This window comes from Canis lupus, chromosome 21, assembly GCF_048164855.1.
Source record: "Canis lupus baileyi chromosome 21, mCanLup2.hap1, whole genome shotgun sequence".
In the NCBI taxonomy this organism is placed as follows: Eukaryota; Metazoa; Chordata; class Mammalia; order Carnivora; family Canidae; genus Canis; species Canis lupus.
The window spans coordinates 56251612-56277899 of NC_132858.1; the positions used below are offsets into that span (position 1 = coordinate 56251612).

The following is a 26288-nucleotide window of genomic DNA, read 5'->3' on the forward strand; positions in this document are numbered from 1 at the left end:
ACCCAGGAGAGCAGCTCCAAAGACAGACGCTCTGAGGTGAGAGGGGCTGAATCTGGGACCAAGTGTGTGAGTGAAGAACCAGGTGGGGGTCGCACCCTGGGAGCAAGCGCCCAGCAGGTGAACGCAGACCCTCACGTTCTCCACAAACACGCGGAATCCTCCTCCAGGAAGAGTGTGAGCAGGAAAGAGAGACACAGAAGATGACGCTAGTGGCACTTGTGCCAGGTCTACAAGGCTGGAGCCTGACCCCGCTGGCCGCACCTGGACCCTGCCTGGACCCCACCGCCACCCCACCCGACCACTGCCTGGCCCCACGGGCCCCGCCTGGCCCTCACCTGACCCCGCCTGAACCCTGCCTGGACCCCACTCCCACCCCACCTGACCACTGCCTGACCCCACCTGGCCCTGCCTGACTCCCCCTACACCACCAGACCACTGCCTGGCCCAGCCTGGCCCCGCGCAACCCCACCTGGCCCCACCTGAACCCCTACCCTTCACCTGACTCTGCCTGGCCCCGCCTGACCCCAATGACCCTGTCTGACCCTGCCTGACCTGCTTGGCCCTCACCTGACCCCACCTGGCCCAGACTGGCCCTGCCTGATTCCCCCCACCCACCCAACCACTGCCTGGCCCCACCTGACCCTGCCTGACCCCACTGGGCCCTCACCTGACCCCATGTGACCCCACCTGGCCCCGCCTGGCCCCACCTGACCCTACTTGGCCCTGCCTGTCCCCAACTGACCCCACTTGGTTCTCACCTGACCCCACCTGGCCCTGCCTGACCCCACTTGGCCCCCGCCTGACCCTGCCTAGCCCTGCCTGGCCCCACCTGACCCCACTTGGTTCTCACCTGACCCCACCTTGCCCCGCCTGACTCCCCCACCCACCCGACCACTTCCTGGCCTTGCCTGGCCCTGCTTGACACGGCTTGGCCCTCACCTGCCCCCACCTGACCCTGCCTGACTCCCCCTGCCCCACCTGACCACTGCCTGGCCCCACCTCGCCCCACTTGGCCCTCACCTGACCCCTGCCTGATGCCCCTCACACCCCATCCAACCACTGCCTGACCCCACCTGGACCCTGTCTGGACCACACCCCCACCCCACCCGACCCCCACCTGACCCCATCAGACCCCACTTACCCTCCCCAGGCCCCACCCAACCACTGCCTGACCCCCACTGGCCCTGCCTTACCCCACTTGGCCCCCACCTGACCTTGCCTGACTCCTCCTGCCTACCCTGCCTGGCCCCGCCTGGACCCTGCCTGGACCCCACCTGACCCCACCTGGCCCCCACCAGACCTCACCAGACCCTGCCTGGCCCTGCCTGACCTGCCCACATCCCACCCAACCACTGCCTGACCACACCTGGCCCCCACCTGACCCCATCTGGCCCCCACCTGACCCCTGCCAAACCCCACCAGACCCCATCTGAACCCACCTGACCCCAAGAGGCCCCCCACCTGACCCCCGCCTGGCCCCACTTGACCATCACCTGACCCCACCTGATCCCACCTGATCCCACTTGGCCCCACCTGACCCGACCTCACCCTCCCGGACCCTACCTGTCCCCCATCTGACCCTGCCTGACCCCACCTGGACCCACCTGACCACCCCTCCTGGCCCCACCTGGCCCCGCCTGGCCCCCCTGCCCGTGCCCACCAACCCCCCTCTACCGCATCTCATCATCCTGGTGCAGGAGGTCCAGGCAGGAACAGGTGCCACCAGCTGCACACCCGCCTCTAATGACCTGCGTCCTTGGTACCAAAGGGAGACTTGTTCAGTCTTCCGGTTGGAAGCTGTGATGTGAGAGACAAGCTGTGAGCAGTGGGCGCCAACGGGTGGGAGCAGGAGCCTGAGCCAGCAGCTTCCCACCAGGGACAGGGGGTCCTACCCGGACCGGAGGAGCCCGGGCAAGCGAGGTGCTGGGGGTTGGGCAGCTGCCGTCTACAATGACACCGAGCGCTAGGAAGGACGCGCCGGGCGATGCCAGGAGGGGACACGAGTCCAGCGGCCGGGGCAGGTGTCGGCCCGGAGGACGGAGCTGGGACCGCACCACGGCCGCCCCCATGACCCCTGCTGCAGCGGGGCTCGCGTCCACCCAGGAGACAGCCGTCTGCACAAACACGGGACGACACGACCCAGGAGGGCGGTGCGGCGGGGTGTCCCAGGAGGCAACTGCTAAGGGGAGGAGGCGGCGGGGCGGGCTCAGGCGAGATGAGGACAGAGTCGTGGGTGCCGCGGGAGGCGTGAGGGAACGGGGAGCCGCCACTAAGCGCGGGGCGTCCTCAGCCCGGGGTCTCCTGCCTGCCCTACGCCCGGCAGATCCTTCCTTCCTTAGAGCGGAGGGCACAGGGCCTCTGGGGTCCTGCACGGAGCCAGCAGTGGGCAGGCTCGTGGGGACGGGTGGGCCCCCCTCCTTCCCACCTGCACGTGGGCAGAGGTGGCTGGGGCGACCCCACCTGCTCCTCGGAGCAGGACCCTCTCTAACATCCCGATCCTGGAGGAGGAGCCAAGAGCCAGAGTGCCCCGGGCTCCCCGTCCCTGGGCCGTGGGACCTTGGTTCTGCTCGTCTGACACGTCCCCAGCCACCCGGGACGTCCCTCCTCCACACACACGCGGGGCCGCCGACGGCGCAGGACGCCCCCGCTGCAGCTTCCCGGCTGCTGGCTGCAAACCCTCCGGCCTCCGTGACGCCGCCCTCACCGGCCCGGCCCGGCCCGGCCCGCCCGAGCAGGGAAAGACGCCTTACGTGTTGGGAGCCGAGTGGTTGCCGCCGGGGCCAGCTGCTGCCACGCTGTCGCCGAGGACGAGGGGCACGGCGTGCAGAGCGCCCGCCCCCTGCCGACGGCCGAGGGCCTCCAGGCCGCGGGGGACCCCCGCCGGCACCTGCCGCCAGCGCCCCAGCACCTGCGAGCAGAAGGGACAAGGTTAGCGCTGCGGCCGCGCGCTGCCGCCCAGAGCCTGTGCCGGGGAGGCCGCGACGGGCCCCGCGATGACGGCCGGACGGCGGCCCGTTCTGGAGATGCGGCCAGTGAAGCGCCTGCTACTCGCCGTACGATTCGATTCCTACCCAGGAGTTAAGGGTTAAAAACGGCATCGAAGGACGCGCGCAGCTTCACGGGGCTGCTGGCTCCCGTCCTCCGCCCGCGGCCACCGTCAGGAGCAGGGCGCCGGGGGGCCCAGACGGCTGCGCGTCCCACTCGGTTTCGGCCCAGGTCATGACCCCCGGGGCGTGAGATCGAGCCCCGGCCCCTTCCCCCCAGGCTCTCTCACTCGCGCTCTCTCTCTCTCTCTCTCTCTAAAATAAATAAATAAAATCTCTTTTAAAAACGGAGAGGGAAGGCCGTCATCACAAACGTCACTAAACCAGCGACGCGGACCCTGAAATCGGACACCTTGGGGACGGCATGAACACGTCGGCGAGCTCTGGTTTCGCGGTGATGACACGCGCCCCCCACGTGCCCCAGGCCCACCCCTGCACCCAAGCACCGGGGGCGTCCAGGCAGCCCCCGGGGACCCCACACGCCACAGCCCAAGTCTGGCTCTTGTCACGACCCGTGTGCGCCTCGGAGGAAGACACGCTTCCTGGTGACCTTTGTGCCAAGGCCGGTGGATGCACTCGGGACACAGGCGCTTGATGGGGGGGACGTGGGGCCCCCGGGGCTCGTCCCTGCAAGGGACTCACCACGAAACAGGAAAAAACGTTGGGAAGGGAATCGAGCTGTGGGCTTAGGGCTTCAGTGAGCGAGGCAAGCTCCGGTGGCCGGGGGCGCAGAACCACAGCAGACGCCCGCAGCTCATGGGCCGCTTCGCCAGAATGAAGTCGGACGCTGCACATCAGCCGAATCGCAGTCGGAGAGACGGGGAGGCACGAGGCGGGTGTGGACCCGCGGGTGGCTCGCGGCGGGACGGCACCTGCTGCAGACCTGGGCCAGCTGACCGCGTGCAGCAGGTGCCCGTGCCCGGACCTGCAGGGCGGACAGCCCCCGGGGTGACCCTCTGGGGGGTCAGGACAGGACGGAACGCACGATCCGCTCCCAGGCCCCCTTGTGGGGATCTACCAACAGCAGGAATCACATTCACTGGCCGTTTCTTCCAGAGTGTTCCCTCCCGGGAACAACACCACAGCCTTGGCCAAGGAGCCGCTCTGGTCCCCGCTCCACGGAGGAAGTAACGGGCCGACGAAGGGTCACCCGTCCGGTCAGTGGGCAGGAAGCCTTCCAGAATTAGGTTTTTCGGGATCGTCTATAAGCGCACAGCACAGCTTCCCCAGGCCCGGGACCCGGGACGAGTCAAACGCTGCTCGTTGTCACCCTCCAAGCAAAAGTGAGCACCAGAGCAGCCCCGTTCAGCTGGCACTTGGAGCAACAAAGCTGCTTTGCCAGAAACAAACATTCTCTCTCCAAATTACCCAAGAGGGACGAGTCACAGCACGAGTCACACTGGATTTCTAGGTCAGAAGCAGGTCGACATTTTGGGTTTTATTAAGGATTTTATTTATTTATTCATGAGACGCAGAGAGAGGCAGAGACACAGGCAGAGGGAGAAGCAGGCTCCCTGCGGGGACTCGATCCCGGGACCCGGGGTCACGCCCTGGGCCGAAGGCAGGCGCTCACCCCTGAGCCCCCTGGGCGTCCTCAGCCTGACATTTTGAACCCAAATCTCCTTTATTTCTGTAAATGAACTTGTACACGCAGTTTCTCTGCCTCTAGGAGGAACGCAGACACCCCGGTCGTAGCCCTGGGACCCCCCTGGGCCTTCGGACTGCCGGAGCCGCGCAGTAAACGTGTGTTGTGCGGGGCCACCATGCAAGAGGGACGTGTTCTAGCAGCCAAGGGAGCTGCGCACCTGGGACATGTGCCCGGGGACCCCCGATCACTTCCCTTGTGATTGTAATCTCAAAACCTTGCCGTTCGATTTTTTTTTTTTTTTAAGATTTTATTTATTTCGGCAGCCCATGTAGTTCAGCGGTTTAGCACCGCCTTTGGCCCAGGGCGTGATCCTGGGGACCTGGGGTTGAGTCCCATGTCCCCTGCAGGGAGCCTGCTTCTCCCTCTGCCTGTGTCTCTGCCTCTCTTTCTCTCTAAGTCTCTCATGAATAAATAAATAATATCTTTTTTAAAAAAGATATTGTTTATTTATTTGGAAGAGAGTGCAAGAGAGAGAGCAGTAGCCGAGCGGAGGGCGGAGGGAGGGAGAAGCAGGGTCCTCGCTGAGCAGGGAGCGCGGCACGAGACTCGATCCCAGGACCCGGGACCACAATGACCGACTGAGCCACTCAGGCGCCCAATCCTTACCCTTTTCGGTAAAGTTCTATACAGTTTGACTCAAACTCTGTTCTAAATTAATAAGAAAGCAGGGTGCTGAGTCTGGAGAAAATAGGGTCCCATCTGCCCCCTGAGCTTCCAATTGGTAGACACTGCGGCGCCCGTGACAGATGCCAGGACGCAACGGCCAGTCCCACGGGACGTCAGGGGTGGATGGCATTGGGCCGGGTGTGGGATGAGAACAGGAGACCGCGGACTGGCCACGCCGAGCCCGCCCGGTGAAAGAATGTTCCAGACGCTCGGCCGCACAGCCGTGAGCGGCGGCCCCCAGCCCACTACACACAGGTAACCCGGAGGTGACCCAGCCGCTGGGGAAGTGCGACGAGTGGCCCCAGGAGGCGCGCCAAGTCCAGACCCAGATGCTAGCAGGAGGTGGTGGTCTCACGGAGCCCCCGGCCCCTCACCGGCAACCACGGGGCCCTGCCCCAGGCCATCCACGCAGCCCACGGCGACAGGCGTGCGCCTCCCGCGTCCTGCTCCACCCCGAGGGGAAGTGCCAGGCAACACGCAGAAGTGACAAAGGGACGCGCAGGCGCCAGGAGTAGCAGTGGCGAGCGGGGCTCCAGGGTCGCACGTCCAACCCCTTTATTTGATGCGGTTTGGAAAGGAGGCTCCTGCCCGCGGCCCCCATCGCCGCTGCCACCCCACTGCTGGCCTGAGAGCGAGAACCACTACGGCTCGTGCCCCTGCTCCCGGCGCCCTGCCTTCGGGGCCGGGGCAACGAGGGAAGGGGGGGCTCCTCGAGGCCAAAGCAGCAGGGCCCGCAGCGGCCAGGCAGCCCCGCGCTCACGGGGCTCCACGTCCTGCTGCTTCTCCCACCCAGGCGCCCCCGGGGGAGCAGCCCACGGCGCGGGAAGCATCACGCGTGCCTACCTCCTGCAGCTCGGCTGAGTAATTCAGGATTTGTTCTGCGTGTGCTTCATCAAAACCAAATCGGGGCTTCAGGTCAGCCTGGGCCATCCGCGGACCCCACAGCAGCTTCTGCAGGGACGGGCTGTCTCCGGCCTCTGCAAGGCAACCAACGATTTGTACCCATCAGAGGACGTGGCCACGGCACGGCGCGTCGGAGCCATTCAGAAAGTGACGCCTCGCTCAGGTCTACAAGAGAAGCGAGTGACGCCCTCCAGGCCATCAGGTTGGAGAAGCAAACAGAAGCTACGCCGGGGGCCGCGGCGCGGCAGGACGGCCACCTCCCGGTCGTGGCGACCCCGGTCTCCAGGAGGAACACGAGAGCATAGCTCGAGGACTCTGAAGCTCACATCACTGTAACTCCGAGGTCGCCCCTCCGGAGGTTCGACATCACTTCTGGGAGCACGTCGCCAACGTGAAAGCCTCCACCTTCCGCGGTGAGCCCTCCGCGACATCCCAGCCGCGACACTGTTTAGGATCGTGACCCACAAGCACCTAAAGGACCCCGAAACCTTTCTCACCGGCGTCACCTCTTGGGACCCTTTTACACTAATGCTGCAGGCCGACCGGGAAGCCCCAAAATCCACGACTCCTCGCTCTCTGTCTGTTGTCTTTACATAAAGGGGGCAAGGTCAGGTTCTGAGATTTTTAAACGTGGCATTGGCTGTGTGTCCAAGAGGTGGCACCCCCGAGGCCAGCATTTCCCTCACCAGGTCCTGCCCACAACACATAGGTAGGTGCAGTGATCGTCCTCTTTGGGGGAAAAGGAATCACCATGTGTCACACTTGAGCTGCAGTCTTGACCCAAACCCAGATCTGATCCCGACCCTGCACTGTAACCACTGATCTCTCCTGCGCTCAGGATGGGCTGGAATTACAGAATTCTAGAAAGGAGAGGAAAAAGAGACAGCGGTGACCGAGAGGTATGAACTATAAAATCATTCCAGAAAGGGGGGACAGCAGGGCTCGGACACCCAGTGCTGAATGGCAGCTCAGATGGTGGGAATTAACAGTTTCACTGAAGAACAGTTTCAGTTTCAAGAACAGAACAGTGAAGAACATCTCGATCTGCACGTGAGGCAAAGGGATTTTTCTTGGGACAAGAGGAATGAGGACAATTTTTCTTCACCCCGAGGTGCTCTGCAATCGTGTGCCTCAGCTCGGACTCCCTGGCAATTGACAGAAAATCAGTTTGATGAGTTTGTTACAACCGAGGTCACCAGGGAGGTGGCAATGAGGTATTTAGTGTGTCGTCACCTCCATCTCCTGGGTTTTGTTCTGAGGGTTAAGGACTCGTGCTTCCCGCTGGACCCACTGCAGGAGAAGTAAATTAGACGTTAAAGACCAGTCTTCCCTCTTGCAGAGGCGCAGATCAACTCTCCTGCCCAAGGAGGCCCCTCTCTACGCTGAGTCCGCAGCCACGGGAAGAACCTGGATGGGATTGGGGTGATGGCGGGTGTCCCATCAGGTTGTTCCAAGGAGCCAGAAAAATCTAAAAGGGTTAGAAATCTCTGTGTAACCACTGTACTGCATGGTTCAGGAGACAGACTTAGAGAGTTGGGGGCGGGCAGAGAGAATCTGATCCTGGGCTCCTGGCCCCAGGCGCCAGCCCCCAGGCCAGCCCTACATCTGCACTAGGAAGGTCTGTCCAAAATGCGGGTTTAACTGCTGCCCCTGAGTCCTTCTGTGATCTGGCCCAGGATCTCACCCACTGCTCCAGCCACAATGGGGATAAAATACGTGGGGCCCTCGCCAAGGCCGGGAGCTTCGCACACAGGTTTTCCTGGCACGGCTCCCTTGAGTCTTTGATGAACTAGAACTCCTCCTTTAAAACTTCTCCTCACGCTTCTCCTGAGAAAGATGCTAGGTTCCTCCTCTCCAGGCTTTGTTTTTTCTTTATTGACATATTTCTCTCCTGTACTAAACAAGACTTCCCTCAGAGCAAGAACCATGTGTTATTCTGCTCTTTATTCCCACTCATGGGACAATGTTTGTTTCATAGAAAGTACTCAATAAGTGTTTACTGAGTGAGTTAAATGGATGGATGAGTGAGTGGGTGGATGGGTGGATAAATGAATGAATGGGTGGACCGGTGGATGGATGTGTGGATGGATGAGTGGGTGAATAGATAGATGAATGGATGGATTATGGACAGATGGTGGGTGTGTGGACAGATGAATGGACAGATGTGTGGATGGGTGAGTATTGGACAGATAAATGAATGGATATGTGGATGTATGAATGGGTGGATAGATTTATGTATAGATAGATGGGTGAGTGGGTGGATGGATGGATAGGTGAGTGGATGGATGTATAGAAGCGTGGGCAGGTGAATGGATGGATGTTGAGATAGATGAATGGATGTGTGGATAGATGGGTAGGTGGACGGATGAATGAATGGGTGGACAGGTGGGTGGGTGGATAGATGGATGGGTGGATGGGTGGGTGGGTGGATGGATAGATGGGTGTATGGGTGGGTGGGTGGGTGGATGGGTAGTTGGGTTGATGAGTATCTAGATGAATGGATGGATGTGTGGATGGTGGTTAGGTGAAGAGATGGATGAGTGGATGGATGTGTGGAGAGATGGGTGGGTAGGTGGATGGATGGATGAATATGTGGATGGATGATGGATAGATGAATGTATGAATTCTAACTCCACAGTTTGCTCCCTGAGTTCCCCTTACAGAAAGAGACAGAAATAGAGGAAAAGAAAGAATTAAAAGTAGAATACTCAGGTCCAGTTGGCAATTCAAGAAATAATGCCCTGAACAGAGAGTAGAATAGTAGCTACGGGAGGCTGGGAGGTAAGAAGTGGGGAGATACTGGTCAAAGGTACAAAGTTTTAGTTATAAGATGATTAAGTTCTGGAGATCTGCTGTACAGCATGGTGACGACAGTCAATAACAGTGTATTGGACACGTGAAATTTGCTAAGGGATCCTACATGTTCTCACCAAACTCTCATTAACTGCAGTGTGGTAACAACTGCACAACCATCACATTGTACACTTTAAACATACAATTTTAGAGGTGCCTGACTGGCTCAGTAGGTAGAGCATGCGACTCTTGACCTCGAGGTCATGAGTTCAAGCCCCATGTTGGGTATAGAGATTATTTAAATAAATAAGACTTAAATATATATATATATATATATAGAGAGAGAGAGAGAGAGAGAGAGAGAGCTGGGTAATTCCATTGCCTTCCTTGTGGAAGGGGCTCATCCATTTAGTTAGCAGACCTTCCAAATCCACACTCGCTGGCCTCTTTTCACCAGCCTTACTATTTTTCAAATATTTTTTCCCAAATAGGATCAGAGGAGAGAGGAAAGATTCCAATCGCAGAACCAATGACAGGTTTAATCTTGGAGGGGGACCAAAGAAAAGAATTTTAAAATCAATCATTTTTTATTAAAAATAACCCATTAATTAGTCTCATTCATTGGGGGAATATAAAAAAATAGTGAAAGGGAATAAAGGGGAAAGAAGAAAAAATGAGTGGGAAATATCAGAAAGGGAGACAGAACATGAGAGACTCCTAACCTGGGAAACGAACTAGGGGTGGGGGTGCCTGGGTGACGGGCACTGAGTGGGGCACTTGATGGGATGAGCACTGGGTGTTATTCTATATGTTGGCAAATTGAACACCAATAAAAAATAAATTTATAAAAAAAATAATAATGACCCATTAATTGGCAACAGCCACAGAATTTCAGTAATGGTAGAAAATCAAATTCAGGTTTGAATTCCAAATTTTCAGTCTGTTTCTCTCTTTTATTAAAAAAAACAGTGGATTCCGCTTTACATTTGACATGTTCATCAAGCCATCTTTTTTGAAGAGCATTTTGGCTCTACGGTGGCTGTCGTAAAGGTAACCAGGGGAACGCTTGAAATTTCTCACGAGCTCTTGGGCACACATACCAGTGGTGGCCACTCCATGTTCCTGCAGAAATGTCAGCATCCAGATGGTCACATTCAGCACGTTTTCAGAAACCGTGGAAAAAGTGTGATTGAGTGGCAGCCAGTCTAAATCTTCCAAAGTTGCCAAGGAACTAGAACCAAAGGAAGACCAAAGCAACATGAGCTGGTTGTGCCCACGGAGCAGCGCCTCCCAGCCGGGTCCCAGCTCTTTGAGGGATGTGGCTGGGCCACTGACACACCAGCATTCGCTGTGGCTTTACACGTGACCCTAAGTCTCTGGCCTAGGGAATAATGCTCACTCAGGGAGCTGGCCAGGCCGGCTGGGGTCCACGGTGCCGCCACCTCCAAAAAGCAAGTGGGCAGACACCTGGCCACTTCCAGCTCAGAACAGCAGGTTAAACTCTGGCGGTGTCCTCCTGGACACTGAGCACCCCAACCCCCCACCGTCTGAACCTCTGAGGATGTCAGGGGTACGATCAGCGGCAGCCAACCTGTTTCTCAGAACAAGGGGCTTCGGGTAGTGCCCGTATATATATATTGTGCTCATGTAATTCTTTAAATAAATATTTAAAATTTTATTTTATAAGTAATTGCATCAAGTATCATTCTAAATGATCAAGCTTGTAAACTACAAAATCCATTCAGCTGAAGTAAGAACATGTCTACATTTTAGCAACCGCAGACCGACCAGACCTAAGTCATGCTTCAAACAAGTTATTTCCCTGTAGCTTCTCCCTAAGGAGAATCTCTCAAGGTCCCTTTGGCACCCCACGACAACAATATAGACCATTAACAAATGATCAGTTTGCATGGCACCACATGTACATACTTATTTCTAAGATTTTATTTATTTATTCACGAGAGACACACAGAGAGAGGCGGAGACCCAGGCAGAGGGAGAAGCAGGCTCCATGCAGGGAGCCCAATGCGGGATTCAATCCCAGGACCCCGGGGTCACGACCTGAGCCAAAGGCAGACGCTCAACCACTGAGCCACCCAGGCGTCCCCCAAATACTTATTCCTGAATCTAAGGCAGATTTTCTTCTTGTTTAAAGAATAGTAGTTGTTTAATTGTGTGTGTGTGTGTGTTTTTAATTGATGTGTAATTGGCTGCACGCAGATTTTCTTGACATCGTGTCGCCAAAGCAAAATATAGAAGTAAAACTAATGCTGGAGCTGATATGGCACCATAGCCGTCAGCAATATCCCGTAATTTCACATCCCGTGTCTCTCCAAGGAGCCCGCTCACGGCCCCGGCCAGCGCAGCCAGTGGGAGCGAGAGTGCAGCCAAGGGCACACCCGCTAGATCCAATGTGTAAGTCACAAAGCAAACCAACCAACGGTCAAAATATGCTCCGTTGTCCTTCGTTGACAAATATGCCTTCATAGCAGCTTGGAAAGTCATGTTCACATTCAGAATTTTCCGATCCTCGGGGCACCTGGGGGCTTAGTCAGGGAAGCGTCCGCCTTTGGCTCAGGCCCTGATCTCAGGGTCCTGGGATTGAGGCCCGAGTCGGGCTCCCTGCTCAGCGGGGTGTCAGCTTCTCCCTCCCTCTCTCCCTGGTCCTCCTCCTCACCTGGCCGTGTTCTCTCTCTCGCTCGCTCTCTCTTTCTCAAATAAATAAATAAAATATTCCTTAAAAATAAAGTAAAATAGCAACCACTACAAATGATGATTTGAAGGGGCACCTGGGTGGCTCAGTTGAGGGAGCATGCGGCTCTTGACCTCAGCATTATAAGTTCACACTCCGCCTTGGGCAGAGAGGTTATTTAAAATTAAAATCTTAAAAAAAATCACAATAGAAATAATCACTTGAAGACAACGGGAATGTACAAAATGATATGATGTCAACTTGCTTAAAACAGGGAGAGTGGGGTCTGCACAGCATGTCTGCCCTCGTGTGAAATATCTACACAGGTAGAGGACGAGACATGGAGATGCAAGACTCCCAGCCACTTCAGGGTGCCGTGATCCCAGACTTCTTTTCCTTGTATCAAGCAAGAGAGCTACCCAGAGAGAGTTTTTCCCCATAAAAACGTGAGGAGGAGGGCAGCCCGGGTGGCTCAGCAGTTTAGCACCTGCCTTTGGCTCAGGGTGTAATCCTGGGGTCCCGGGATCGAGACCCACGTCGGGCTCCCTGCATGGAGTCTGCTTCTCCCTCTGCCTGTGCCTCTGCCTCTCTCTCTGGGTCTCTCATGAATAAATAAATAAAATCTTTTTAAAAAAGAAAGAAAACGTGTGGAGGAAACCGCCCACACACGTGCCCCTGGTAGGTCCTGCACTTACGTCGAGGCCGCATGGAGCAGGTGCACCCCCCCACGGATGTAGTCTTCAGCGCAAACGTCGTTTGCTTGCAGTCTCGGCAGCAGGCGGAGAAAATCCCAGATGTGGGGCTGCTGGTGGAGTTTCTCCAACCTCAAGATCACCTCCTCGGTCTTATTGAGATCCATCTGTTAGGAAACAAAATACCAGGAGTTTGCCCTCTCATGATGTTCATGATTGAAGTAGGGGGGCTGGGTGGGCCGCAGGAGCCTCTGGGAGGTTAAATACTGTGTAGATAATGGGGCGCCTGGGGGCTCAGTGGTTGAGCATCTGCCTTCAGCTCAGGTCATGATCTCAGGGTCCTGGGACTGAGCCCCACATGGGACTCCCCCTCTCTCTCTCTCTCCCCAACTCCTGCTCTCTCTCTCTCTCACTCATTCACTCTCTCTGATGCATAAATAAATTTTTTTAAAAATTTTAAATAAAAGTCTAAAAATGAGAAGGAGGCCAAGAATTAACAATGTGCATTCCAGTCGGTGGGTGTCAGAGGGCTCCCTCCCCAGGCAGAGCTGTGCTGAAGGGGGGTAGAACCCATGTCGCTGAAGCCATAAAGCAGCTGCTTTAAAAATGAGCCTTGGGAGCAAGGGAGGCTGGGATGCCGGGGCAAGACGGGGAGGAAACGCATATTCCAACAGCCCGGCCTGTGGAACGGACACTTCGGAACATTCTAGATGCCTGAGCTTTCCACACCACATGCTAGCAATGGCAAAGCAAGCCGTTAGCAATGGCAAAACTGAGCGTGGGCCCCCAGAGCATCCCAGGACCACTGACCTCCCCCAGGGGTCACACCTCCGCCCAGAGCGGCACCTCTGCTTGCGAGAATTAGAACTCGCCTTTCAGCCCATCTCCTAGGGTGGGCCGGGCCACCTCCAGTGCGGCTCCCACACCATGTGGCCAAAAACTCATTAGGAGGAAGTGTTTGCGGCCCAGTCAGTGGAGCGCGTGACTCTTGATCTCAGGGTTGTGAGTTTGAGTCCCACGTTGGGTGTAGATTACTTAAAAAAACAAGTGACTGAAAAATAAAGTAAAAACCAGTGCTTTGAACTTAACTCTTAGGTCTCTGGAGACTAAGTTTCAAACTTTTGTTAAAATATTTACTGCTAGGGACGCCTGGGGGGCTCAGCGGTGGAGCGCCTGCCTTCGGCTCTGGGTGTGACCCTGGGGTCCCGGGATCGAGTCCCACATCAGGCTCCCTGCATGGAGCCTGCTTCTCCCTCTGCCTGCGTCTCTGCTTCTCTCTCTGTGTCTCTCATGAATAAATAAATAGAATCTTCAATAAGAAATACTTACTGCTATCAAACTGGAGCCGTGAGAAGAATCTACAATAAAAGAGATTTCAGATGTTAGTTCAATAAGCAATCCGCAAGCATTTGCTGGGCCCCTATTTGTTCTAAAATCGAATTAGCTATCACGCATCCCAAAACACGATGACACCCAAGCCGAGGAAGAAGTCTGAAGGAACTGGTCCCTGTGCTTCATCTGCTGTCCCTCTGTATCCGGTATAATATCTTATAAAAAAACAATAAAGCAGCTGGAGGTCTACGGGCCACTCTCCCAACCAGGAGGGGTTTGTGGGAATCTCAGGTTTGTAGTCAAGTCAAACAAAAGTACCTGGGGACCCACTACTCGCAGTTGGAGCCTGCAGTGGGGCTCAGAGGACCGAGCCCCAACCCGTGGGGTGGTTGCGTCAGGTGAAGGAACCAGCGGGACACAGGGGAGCGCGCGTGCGGTGGCAAGCACACCCGACTGTGTCACAAGTGAAGGTGTGGGTTTTCTTTGGCGCGTACGCCATGGGAACGGCTCAAAGTAGCAACACACTGAAAACAAAGTGGAAACTAAAGTTCATCTCAAAAAACATATTAGTTCTTGGGGCATCCGGGTGGCTCAGTCGGTCGCGCATCTTACTCCCGATCGCAGCTCAGGTCTTGATCTCTGGGTCATGCGTTCGAGGCCTGTGTTGGGCTCCACACTGGGCGTAAAGTCTAAAAAAATGGTTCTCTGCTTCATAGAATATTGAAAACCTCACTTGAGAATCACAGTTTAGGGGCCCTTGGGGGCTTCAGTGGGTTAAGCATCTGCCTTCCGCTCAGGTCATGATCCCCAGTCCTGGGATCGAGTCCCACATGGGACTCCCTGCTCAGGGATCGAGTCCTGCTGCTCCTCCCTCTGCCCCCCCACCCCCGCTCGCTCTCTCTGAAATAAATAAATAAAATCTTTAAAAAAATAAAGAAAACCACATTTTATAAAAGTAGAATGATCTTGTGATAGTGCTTAATACAAGGCTTCCATCACTTGAGTCTGGAGGGATTCTGGTCCTTTGCTGACACATTTGGGGTCATTTGCGAAACCTGCCCGTCTTCATTACATTCCCTCATATATAATCCATGGGAAGATAAATATATATATATAAAAAGAACACCTGAGGCAGGAATTTAGAGTCACCAGATTTCACAAATGGAATCACAAGGTGGCCGGTTACATTTGAATTTCAGGTAAACGACATGTACTTTTTCACCATAAGTACGTAATTTTGGAGACAGGCTTATACTGAAACATTGTTTACTGTCTCCCCAGAATCCAAATCTAGCTCAGAGCTAAAATGCAACAGCACCTGGCGGCCGAGTGCGGCCTGTGTCGCGGTCCACGCCTCCCCACGGGTGAGCCAGGCTCCAGGAGCCCCGCATCCCATTCTGCTGCCGGAGCACGCGGGGACACCTGGAGTCGGAGCGCTTAGGACGCGGGCACACGTCCCGTGGACCAGACGTAACAGGCCCCGAGGCCCTGAAGCTCTGTCTGCAGAGCTGATCCTCCAGGACCTTAAAGCATCACTAACACTGACAGACCGACCCAGCTCCCCCGGAAAGAGAGAGAGACACGGGGCGGGGGGGACCTGCAGGGAGACACCAGTGTGCCGTACCCCCTCATGGCCGCACCCCACTCGCCGGCGCCTTCCCGGGCAGGACGTTGGTAGAAATCGGCCTCACAACCAGCCCCGGGTGCTGGGCCTCAGGCACAGACCCAAACCACACAACCTGGTGCCATAAGGCAAACTAAGGCGTAAACAGGATTTTAGGGACCTTCTGGGCTCGGCCCGTGTCCAGAGGGGGCCCAACAGGCAGAGACCAACTTGCCTGCATCCTTGGATCCTCCTGCCCACAGTTCCCGCAGGATTTTCGCCCTGTCCAGGATTTCATAAATCCCCTCGGCAAGGTCCTGCATCTCCTCCAGGAAGGCCAGGTCGTTGACCTTCTCACGACGGCCAGCGGTAGCCCCGAATCTGGAGGAACTTCAAATAAGGAAAATGAATAACGCTCCGCACAGGATCACGTTCCCGGGGGGCTGCCAGGGTTCTTGCTCTCCGCTAACCCCCCCACCCCCTGCGGAGCCGGCTCCGTGACCTCCATCCCCAAGGGAAATGACCATTTTATGAGAATTACAAAAATCTCCGCCAACTGGAAGCCAGAAAGCCGTCCTCAATCCACTGCCCGTGACGCTCGAGCACTGCACCTGTGCAGGAGCGGGCCACGCGCTCGGTTTCCTGGGCCCGTGTCGCCCAGCCCGGTGGGGAGGGGCGCTGGGGCGGGCCTCCGGGACGCAGGTGCACAGGCGCACGACCCACCGCGGGGCCGGGAGGGGGGCCGCCGGGACACCCGGAGAGGATGCGGGACGGAGGCAGAAAGGCTGCGTCCAGAGGGACTCGAGCTGGACCGCCTCCCCGTTCTCTCTAGCTGGAATCTGACAGCGAAACGGTGAGCCACGGACGACGGGGGCCAGAGCGAGCAGGTGCGAAGACTCGGGACGGGAAGGACCCTGTGTGGGCCCCGGAACAGGAGCTGGGACCGGCTTCGCCAGGACAACAGGTGTCTGCACCCAGCGTGGGGCTCAAACTCACAACTCCAAGGTCAGCAGTCGCTTGCTCCACCGGCTGAGCCAGTTGGGCGCCCCGTATGTTCTTTTTCTAATTATTATTTCAAAACCACCTTAATTGTCCATAAGACCAGATTATGAATTATTACTAGCATGACAAATGTTTGCAGGAGAAAAAATACATAGAAAGTCCCGGGTTACAGGGTTGTTTATAGCAGCAACATCCACAAGAGCCAAACTGTGGAAGGAGCCTCGGTGTCCATCAAGGATGATGGATAGAGAAGCTGTGGTCTCTGTATACAGTGGGATATTCCTCAGCCATTAGAAACGACTAACACCCACCATTTGCTTCGATGTGGATGGAACTGGAGGGTATGATGCTGAGTGAAATAAGTCAATTGGAGAAGGACAAACATTATATGGTCTCATTCACTTAGGGAATATAAAAAATAGTGAAAGGGCATAAAGGGGAAAGGAGAAAAAATAAGTGGGAAATATCAGAAAGGGAGACAGAACATGAGAGACTCCTAACTCTGGGAAATGAACTAGGGGGGGTAGAAGGGGAGGAGGGCGGGGGGACGGGGGCACTGGGTGACGGGCACTGAGGGGATGAGCACTGGGTGTTATGCTGTATGTTGGCAAATTGAACACCAATAAATAAAAAGAAAATCCTGAGTTAAATAGTGATGTGTGTTGTGTGTGTTGTGTGTGTGTGCTCACTGGTGTGTGCAGGTGGGAGAGAAAGGGAGCAAGCAGGAGAGAGCGAGCGTGCCCAGGGAAATCCCAGAGGGGCCGTCGGATTGGGGTGTAGAGAATTTCCATCCTCCTGAGTCCAGATCCGCCTTTGGCCTGTTACCAAGGAATGTTTGACCAGCAAGGTGCAGAATGGCGGGGGGCGGGGGGCAGGACTCACAAGAGGCCACTGCCAGCTGACCAGCTTCTTTCTCAGCCCCCAGACGACTAACGAAACGGCCCTCCCAGAGGACCAGGAAGCAATGGTTGGTTCTGGCAACACTCAACAGGTTCCCAGCCAAGAGTCTGAGGATCCCAGAAGCCCGAAAAGTGCTCAGGCCCACCCTTCAGTTTCCCCATGAACGTTCCCCTGGCCTCAGAGTCGCCCTCGGAAAATCCTGTTTATTTCATCTTATTTTTTTAAGTAGGCTCCACGCCCAGCATGGAAAGCAGGCCTCAAACTCACGACCCTGAGGTCAAGACCTAAGCTGCAATAGAGTCAGACACTCAACCGACTGAGCCACCCCAGCACCCTGCAAAATCCTCCTTAAGACAGGATCCTGGGGAGCCTGGGTGGCTCAGTCGGTGAAGTGTCTGCCTTTGGCTCAGGGAGTGATCTCAGGGTCCTGGGATTGAGCCCGGAGTCGGGCTCCCTGGTCAGCGAGGAGTCTGCTTCTCCCTCTGCCCATCCTCCAGCTCGTTCTCTCTCTCTCTCTGTCAAATAAATGCACAAAATCTTTAAAAAAATAAAGCGGAACAGGATCCTAGTATTTTCCACCCACCAGGGTTGGTGAGGGTCAGCACGGGGAGCGTATGTAAGATCTGAGCCCCGAGTCCGGCCCCCCGCGCTCTGTAAATAAGAGCGAACGGCAGTGCTAACACGCGACACGTTTCTAGCCTGAGCTGCAGGGACCAGGGAGCAAGAGAAAGCAGTGGAGTAATTGTTTCCATCACGATCTGCGCTCATTTTCCTTATTACTTTACAATTAGGTGGGCTCTTAGAGAATTAGGATTAATTCTTAAGGCAACCAGATCCAAAGGCAAACATAATTCTAGGAACACCCTTGGGTGGCTCGCACACTGCTCCCTTTCCAGGGGGCTCCAGAGGAAAGACGTGTAAGTCGCCACCGTGACTGTCCCCTGCTGGCGCACGGGGACCTTCCCGGGAGAAGTGGCTTTTGAAACCTGCCGTAGCCTGGGTGTAAAGGAGCGTCTGAGCTTGCGGCAAGTCCACCCGCCGACAGAAAAGCAAGAATGGTCTCCCCGCCGCCTCACTCTCAGTCCGGAGGCGTCCTTGAAGAGCACCCACAGGTCCGCGACACACGGTTGGTACAGAGGATGGGGTCTACACACGACGGGATATTACTCAGCCGTCCCGACAATGAAATCTTGCCACTTGCAGCAACGTGCCTGGAGCTAGAGGGCACGACGCCAAGTGAGCTAAGTCAGAGGAAGACACATACATGGCTTCACTCCTGTGGAATTTGAGAAACAAGACAGAGGATCACAGGGGAAGAGAGGAAAAAATCAAACAAGACGAAATCAGAGACGGAGACAAACCATGAGAGGCTCTTAATGACAGGAAACAACAGGTCGCGGGAGGAGAGGGGGGACAGAGTCGCAGGGGGGCCCGGGACGGGGTGAGCCCTGGTGAATCACTGACCTCAGCCTCTGACACTAACAACACAGCACATGTTAATTAATTGAATTTAATTTTTAAAAAATGTATAAAGGATCTCTGTTCAGATCTCTTCCAGAAAGGACGCAGGCTGCACCGCACACTGGCTGTCATCAAGGAAAACAGAATCCGTGTCCACAGCACCCTCTTGGACTCCCCCGCCTCCTTTGCAGGGGGATCCCCTCCCGGCCCCCGCCCCTGAAACTCGGAGGTCTTGGACTGTTTCCCGGGTTCTCTGGGGAAAGAGCTGCTGGAGAGACCAGAAGTGAGTCCACAGTCAGATGGGGAGGGAAACGGTCCCAACTGACAGCAAGACAGCGTCTGGGGACACGAGACACGGCGGAGTTCATGTAAATTCTAACCACTTCACGACTCAGTGGGAAGAGACTGCTCCCCATGGCCCGACGGCTTTGGCGCTGGTGCAAGAAATCTCTGCTTACCGGCCTTCGTTCTTCAGGGACACAGGGCAATTTTCAGCTGTTTAAAAACTACCGATAAAATAACTGTTAAAAAAAAAAAAAGAACTTGTATGGAAACATAAATTGAAACGCTCTTCAGTAATAAGAGCCAACAGCTGGCGCACCCAGTACGGTGGGTGGAACTTAAGAGCACAGGCTCAGCAGAAAACAGCAAACCAATCTCCTGAAGCTATAGTCTATGTAATTCAACTTATGTGACCTTACGTAAATTTACCTAAACTCTGTAAAGTATACACGATATAATGCATATATAATTATAGCTCCAAATGCGAAGAGTATGGAGGCAGAGAACACGCTAGAACTTGAAGGAGGGGTGCTCACAGCTATACAGGGAGAGCCTGGAGATTATCTGTGATCAAACCAATACAAGATATTGATTGAACACAAGATGCGTATTGATTGTGGTGATGGTTACATGAACCTACACGCAAGAGATCAAACTGTCTAACAATACACACGGGGGAGTGCAGCTAAAACAGGTGAAAACAGAACAAAACCTACAGTCTACTTAACAATAATATGGCACCAACGTCAATTTCCCAGGTTTGATATTGTTGAACAGGATGTCACTATTTGAGGAAGCTGAACTCAAAGTCCTATTTTACGACTCTTTAAAGTCTATAATCACTTCAAGATGAAAGTTAAAAAAAAGTCAAAAAATAAATGACAAACTCACATAAGATATTTACAACTTCTATGACAAAGGGTTTAGCCCCTTTGTATGTAAAGAGCCTCTGGAAATCAAGAATAAAAATAACAATCCAAGAGAAAAAAATGGACAAAGGACACAAGTAAACATTTCTCCGGAAAACAAGGATAAACCGCACATGGAGATATAAAAATAGGCCCGACATCCCCATAATGAGAAAAATGCAAATAAAACCGCACTGATAGATCATTTCTCATCAGGAACGATGAGAAATCAGACTGACAGAAATGTAGAAGTCCATGCAGACCGCTCCCGGTCTCACCACGGTGGGAGAGATATCCTCACACCTTGGAAGACAGAATGCAAAATACTACAACCCCCATAAGGAGCATCTGGGAAACACCATCAAAATCACACATGTACTGGTCTCCTGACTTGTAATTCTGCTCCTAGAAATCACTCCCGCAGACACACATGCACAAGCATGAAATGGCAGGAATCGTTAGAAAAATACAGCAAGGGGCGCCTGGGTGGCTCAGCTGGTTGAGCGCCTGCCTTCCTCTGGGGTCGTGATCCCGGGGTTCTGGGATCGAGCCCCACGGCAGGGGGGGGGGGGGGAGCCTGTTTCTCCCTCTCCATCTACCTGCTGCTCCCCCTGCTTGTGTGTGCACGCTCTCTCTCTCTGTCAAATAAATAAATAAAATCCTAAAAAAAAAAAGAAAAGAAAAATACAGCAAGATGCTAGAGTTAATAAGTCAGTCGTGTAGAAAAGTGAAGTAAAAAATACTCCACTTACATGAAAAAGGCAATAAAGAGGAAAACCAGAGTACACAAGAGACGATAGAAGCAGAAAGCACGTGCCGGTATATGAATCCAATATATTCAGGGTAAACCGTCTGTAGGTTAGACAGCAACTGTCAGGACGGGAAAGACAGAAGTGGCCAGGCGCCATCTAGGTCGTCGGCGTGAAGCCACGGGCAGCCAGAAAGGAGAAGGACGGAGGAGGACGGTACGAGACATTGGGCCGAGGAAAGCTCCGTCTGCACAAACACCACACGACGCCGACTTCAGACGTGGACGATGCCCAGGGCAGGGCTTGCACAGCCTAAGTGCTGGGGACACTGCCCGGCGCCACCAAACCCCTAATGGTCCCGCGTGCGCACCGACCGCACGGCCCCAGAGTAAACGTGGCAAAGCACCATAGAACTGAAAGAAATAAAAAAATCTACAATCAAGATTTCGATTTTGATTCCTTTCTTGTTATTTTGCAGGAGAAGCGGAGCCTCGACGAACTAGAAAAGACCTTCATCACGAGCGTCCCCTGGCCACCGTGGAATTGCGTATGGATTAGTAATAAAAGGCCTCAAGGAAAACGTCCCAATGTTTAAAGGTCAAGCATCTGACCTGCAAGTAACCCACGAGTCAAAGCAGAGCCCACAGCATTCAGTGTGTGTTTTGAACTTCGTACAAATGAAAATACGTCCCATCAGGATCTCTGACGGCGTGAAGCTACACCCGGGAAGAAACGCAAAGCTTTTAATATTTTTTTTAAAAAGATTTTACTTGCTTATTCAGGAGAGACACAGAGAGAGAGAGCGAGGCAGAGACACAGGCAGAGGGAGAAGCAGGCTCCACGCAGGGAGCCCGACACAGGACTCATCCCTGGACCCCGGGGTCACGCCCTGGGCCGAAGGCGGCGCTAACCACCGCTGGGCCACCCAGGCTGCCCGCTTTTAATCTTTACATTAGAAAAGGTCTAAAATCAACGACCTGGCGATGAACATGAAGAACGTGTGTGAACAGGAACACGTGACACTTCCCAAGAAAGAAGAGGCGTCCAGGCAAGAAAAGCAAGAAGTAAAACTGGATTTCCCGGCGGCGTGGCCTAAGGGATCTGTTACAAAGCCACCAGCGGGGATTGTCCACATTAAAAAATGGTTAAACCGGGGCGCCCGGGTGGCTCCGTAGGGGGAGCGTGTGACCCTCGATCTGAGAATCACGACTCAAGTTCCTCGTTGGGCATGAAGTCTACTTAAAAAAGAAAAAAAGAAAAAAAAGTTCAAGATCAGTAACCACCAGAGAAATGTAAGTGCTGCAGTCAGTGGGTGTCTGCCCTCAGCTCAGGTCAGGATCCAGGCCCTGGGGTCCTGGGATCGAGTCGTGTCGGCTCCCAGCTAAGCGGGCGTCTGCCTCTCCCTCTCCCTCTGCCCCCCCCCCCGCTCGCGCTCGCTTGCTCTCAAATAAATAAATAAAATATTATTTTTTAAAAGATTTTATTTATTTATTCATAGAGATGCAGAGAGAGAGAGAGAGGCAGAGACACAGGCAGAGGGAGAAGCAGGCTCCATCCCGGGTCCCCAGGATCACGCCCTGGGCTGCAGGCGGCGCTAAACCGCTGTGCCACCAGGGCTGCCCATAAATAAAATCTTAAAAAAAAAAAAAATGAAGCTCTTATATCACCTGATTTTGAGGCTTTCTCTACAGCTGAGACTATCTGCCCCTGGCGAGTCTCAGGGTCGCTGAGACGTGAGAGCAGGAAGGACTACAGGGTACTCTGAGTAGCGGGCTCCCCACCCTCCGCAAAGGCACCAACGCGGCGTGACGGCAGAGGACAGGCTTTGCCGCGCGTGGAGCACCGGCGAGCTCCCCGGGGCACACGAAGCTCATCGCTCGCCCCACGTCAAACACAAAAATCAACTCAAAACGGACCGTGCACCGAAACAGAAGCTAAACCTGTAAAATCTAGAAGCAGGAGGAAACCTGCCTTCCTCTGGGAGGAAACCACGATCTCCCAGGAGGTGAATATTTCTGTTGGGGAACAACAGAGAAACCCAAACCCAGACAAAACGAAACAGGAAAGGAATCTGCTGCTCCTCAAAAGGCAGGTCACGAACTGGAAGAAAATATTCACAATACAATTCTCCGATGAAAGGCTTGTATCCAGAATATGTAAGGGACAGTAGGAATTCGGTAAAAACAAAGATCACAACTTAACGATTAATTGAACCAAGAGTTCACGCGAACAACAGACACGGGGAAGATGCCCCGACTGGTTCCCGCCTGGGGCGGGCGCCCCCATCGCCGCATCAGATAGCAATTGTCAGACACCAGCAGGTGCCCAAGAAGCCAAGTCACTGCCGACACCACCTGCCCAGTGGCAGCCCTAGTCCCCGGCCCCGCCCCAGCCCGTCCCAGCCCGTCCCAGCTGGGTGCCAGCAACAGACCGCCCCCACTGCCTTAGGTTAAGTGGCTAGGACGACGCAGGGAACTCGGGGAACACGTACTTACCTTTGCCAGTTTATGACGATATGACAGGATTTGAATCAGAGTGGGGTGGACCAGCTGCCCTGGGGGACCTGGGAGGTGCCAGGGCCCAGCCACCTTGCCCCCAGCCTCCCAGCTCCCCAGCCCCCAGCTCCCCAGCCCCTCAGCCCCCCAGCTCCCCAGCCCTCCAGTTCCCCAGCCCCCCAGCCTCCCAGCTCCCCAGCCCCCAGCCCCCCAGCCTCCCAGCTCCCCAGCCCCCAGCCTCCCAGCCCCCCAGCCCCCAGCCCTCCAGTTCCCCATCCCCCCAGCCTCCCAGCTCCCCAGCCCCCAGCCTCCCAGCTCCCAGCCCTCCAGTTCCCCAGCCCCTCAGCACCCCAGTTCCCCAGCGCCTCAGCCCCCCCAGCTCCCCAGCCCCCCAGCTCCCCAGCCCTCCAGTTCCCCAGCCTCCCAGTCCCCCAGCTCCCCAGCCCCCAGCCCTCTAGTTCCCCAGCCCCTCAGCCCCCCCAGCTCCCCAGCCCCCCAGCTCCCCAGCCCTCTAGTTCCCCAGCCCCCCAGCCTCCCAGCTCCCCAGCCCCCAGCCCCCAGCCCCCAGCCTCCCAGCTCCCCAGCTCCCCAGCCCCCAGCTCCCCAGCCCTCCAGTTCCCCAGCCCCCCAGCCTCCCAGCTCCCCAGCCCCCAGCCCCCCAGCCTCCCAGCTCCCCAGCCCCCAGCCTCCCAGCCCCCCAGCCCCCAGCCCTCCAGTTCCCCAGCCCCCCAGCCTCCCAGCTCCCCAGCCTCCCAGCTCCCAGCCCTCCAGTTCCCCAGCCCCTCAGCCCCCCAGTTCCCCAGCGCCTCAGCCCCCCCAGCTCCCCAGCCCCCCAGCTCCCCAGCCCTCCAGTTCCCCAGCCTCCCAGTCCCCCAGCTCCCCAGCCCCCAGCCCTCTAGTTCCCCAGCCCCTCAGCTCCCCCAGCTCCCCAGCCCCCCAGCTCCCCAGCCCTCCAGTTCCCCATCCCCCCAGCCTCCCAGCTCCCCAGCCCCCAGCCTCCCAGCCCCCCAGCCGCCAGCCCTCCAGTTCCCCATCCCCCCAGCCTCCCAGCTCCCCAGCCTCCCAGCCCCCCAGCCCCCAGCCCTCCAGTTCCCCAGCCTCCCAGCCCCCCAGCTCCCCAGCTCGCCAGCCCCCAGCCCTCCAGTTCCCCAGCCCCCCAGCCCCCCAGCTCGCCAGCCCCCAGCCCCCCAGCCCCCCAGCTCCCCAGCCCCCAGCTCCCAGCTCCCTGGCCCCCAGCCCCCCAGCTCCCCAGCCCCCAGCCCTCCAGTTCCCCAGCCCCTCAGCCCCCCAGCCCCCCAGCTCCAGCCCAGAAGCTCCGAGCCACATCCTTGAGAGTTTGCAGGAAGGCCTCCGGGTGGGGCCTGCTCCTACAACACCGGATCCCACCTGCGGGGGGGTGGGGGGGGGAGCCTGGCCTGAGAGTCCCACCCACCCCCAGCCCCGGGCAGGTCCGAAAGTCACCGTCATTAACACAACAAAGACCCCAGGGCCAAGTCCTGAGCTCCAGGAAACGCCAGGGATTTGGAAGCTGTGAGCCCGAAACGGGAGGAAGAGCAAACCCTGAAGGAATATTCGGGCGGCCGCGGCCCGTCGCCCCGCATCCCGACAGCATCCACGGTGGGAAACACAAGGTAAGACTACACCCGACGGCGTGACGTGGAGCCTGGCCGTAAGGAGGAGGCGCCCAAACACCGGGAGGCGGCGGCAGGTGGAGCACCGGCGCCCTGGTTCGCGGACGTGAGGAGGTGACTAGGTGACCTGGCACAACGCTTCGGGGAAACTGGAAGTGCCTCAAAGCTCGAGGGGCACAGTGCCCGTCTGCCTTGGGCTCAGGGCGTGCCCCCGGGTCCTGGGATCGAGTCCCGCAGGAGCTGCCTCTCCCTCTGCCCGCGTCTCTGCCTCTCTGCGTCTCTCGTGAATAAATAAATAAAATCTTAGGGATCCCTGGGTGGCACAGCGGTTTGGCGCCTGCCTTTGGCCCAGGGCGCAATCTTGGAGACCCAGGATCGAATCCCACACCAGGCTCCGGGTGCATGGAGCCTGCTTCTCCCTCTGCCTGTGTCTCTGCCTCTCTCTCTCTCTCTCTCTCTGTGTGACTATCATAAATAAATAAAAAAAATTTAAAAAAATAAAATAAAATAAATAAATAAATAAATAAATAAATAAAATCTTAAAAAGATCCCATTCGCAACAGCAACCAAAAATACACGGTAACTAGGATAGTGTGAGCGGAGGTGTCCATGGCCTTCACGGGGAAATACCAACAAGCCCCGCGGGGACATTCACGCAACACCGACCAAAATCCCAGCAGCGTCCTCTCGGGGCCCTCGCCGAAACGTGTGTAAAGTGCACGAGGAAGCACAGACACTATGGGACACAGGGAGGTAGGCGTGCCTGCCCGGCGGAGCTCCAGGAGGAAGGCCCTGAGCGCAGGCCAGGGTGGCTCCGTCTAGAAGGTTCCAGAGCCCACAGGGCACCAGGGCCACCTGTCCGCGGGCAGCTCCAGGGCAGCTCCACACAGATCGGTGGGGGATGGGAGAGCTGCTCCTGAGGGGAGATAAGGAATCGCTCACCGGATGAGAGAAACAAGTGCAACTGGATCCTCACCCCACGCAGAGACCCAAAGCCTGGACGAATTCAACACTAGGGCGAAAGGAGCAACTGTACTTAGAAGGAACGTGTGCGGGCGCCTGGTGGGCGCATGTTGGGTGTCTAGGTGGGCGTGTGGTAGACGCCTGGGTGGGTGTCTAGGTGGGTGCGTGGTGGGTGCCTGGGTGGGCGTGTGGTGGGTGCCTGGGTGGGCACCTGGGTGGGGTCTAGGTGTGTGCGTGGTGGGTGCCTGGGTGGGCACCCGGGTGGGGTCTAGGTGGGTGTGTGGTGGGTGCCTGGGTGGACATCTGGGTGGGTGTCTAGGTGGGTGCGTGGTGGGTGCCTGGGTGGGCGTGTGGTGGGTGCCTGGGTGGGCATCTGGGTGGGTGTCTTGGTGGACACCTGGGTGGGTATCTAGGTGGGCACGTGGTAGGTGCCTGGGTGGGCACGTGGTGGGCACCTGGGTGGGCGCATGGTGGGTGCCTGGTGGGCGTCTAGGTGGGCACCTGGGTGGGTACGTGGTGGGTGC

At 56.2% G+C, this 26288-nt stretch overlaps 2 protein-coding genes across 2 annotated transcripts in view; both read right to left on the reverse strand.

Moving 5' to 3' along the window:
* The window catches only part of ABCA13 (ATP binding cassette subfamily A member 13), a 188038-nt gene extending 185969 nt beyond the window's left edge, over positions 1-2069 (reverse strand). The window contains exons 1-2 of the mRNA XM_072791800.1: positions 1893-2069; positions 1764-1816 (exon numbers count right to left, since the gene is read on the reverse strand). Of these exons, the coding sequence (XP_072647901.1) occupies positions 1764-1816; positions 1893-2069 (230 nt within the window). The remainder of the gene's footprint in view (positions 1-1763; positions 1817-1892) is intronic.
* Positions 2070-2746: 677 nt separating this feature from the next.
* LOC140613257 (ATP-binding cassette sub-family A member 13-like) overlaps positions 2747-26288 on the reverse strand; it is a 50830-nt gene continuing 27288 nt past the window's right edge. Inside the window, exons 4-9 of the mRNA XM_072791801.1 lie at positions 15609-15763; positions 13768-13796; positions 12442-12605; positions 10155-10285; positions 6148-6335; positions 2747-2908 (exon numbers count right to left, since the gene is read on the reverse strand). Coding sequence (XP_072647902.1) covers positions 2747-2908; positions 6148-6335; positions 10155-10285; positions 12442-12605; positions 13768-13796; positions 15609-15763 — 829 coding nt within the window. The remainder of the gene's footprint in view (positions 2909-6147; positions 6336-10154; positions 10286-12441; positions 12606-13767; positions 13797-15608; positions 15764-26288) is intronic.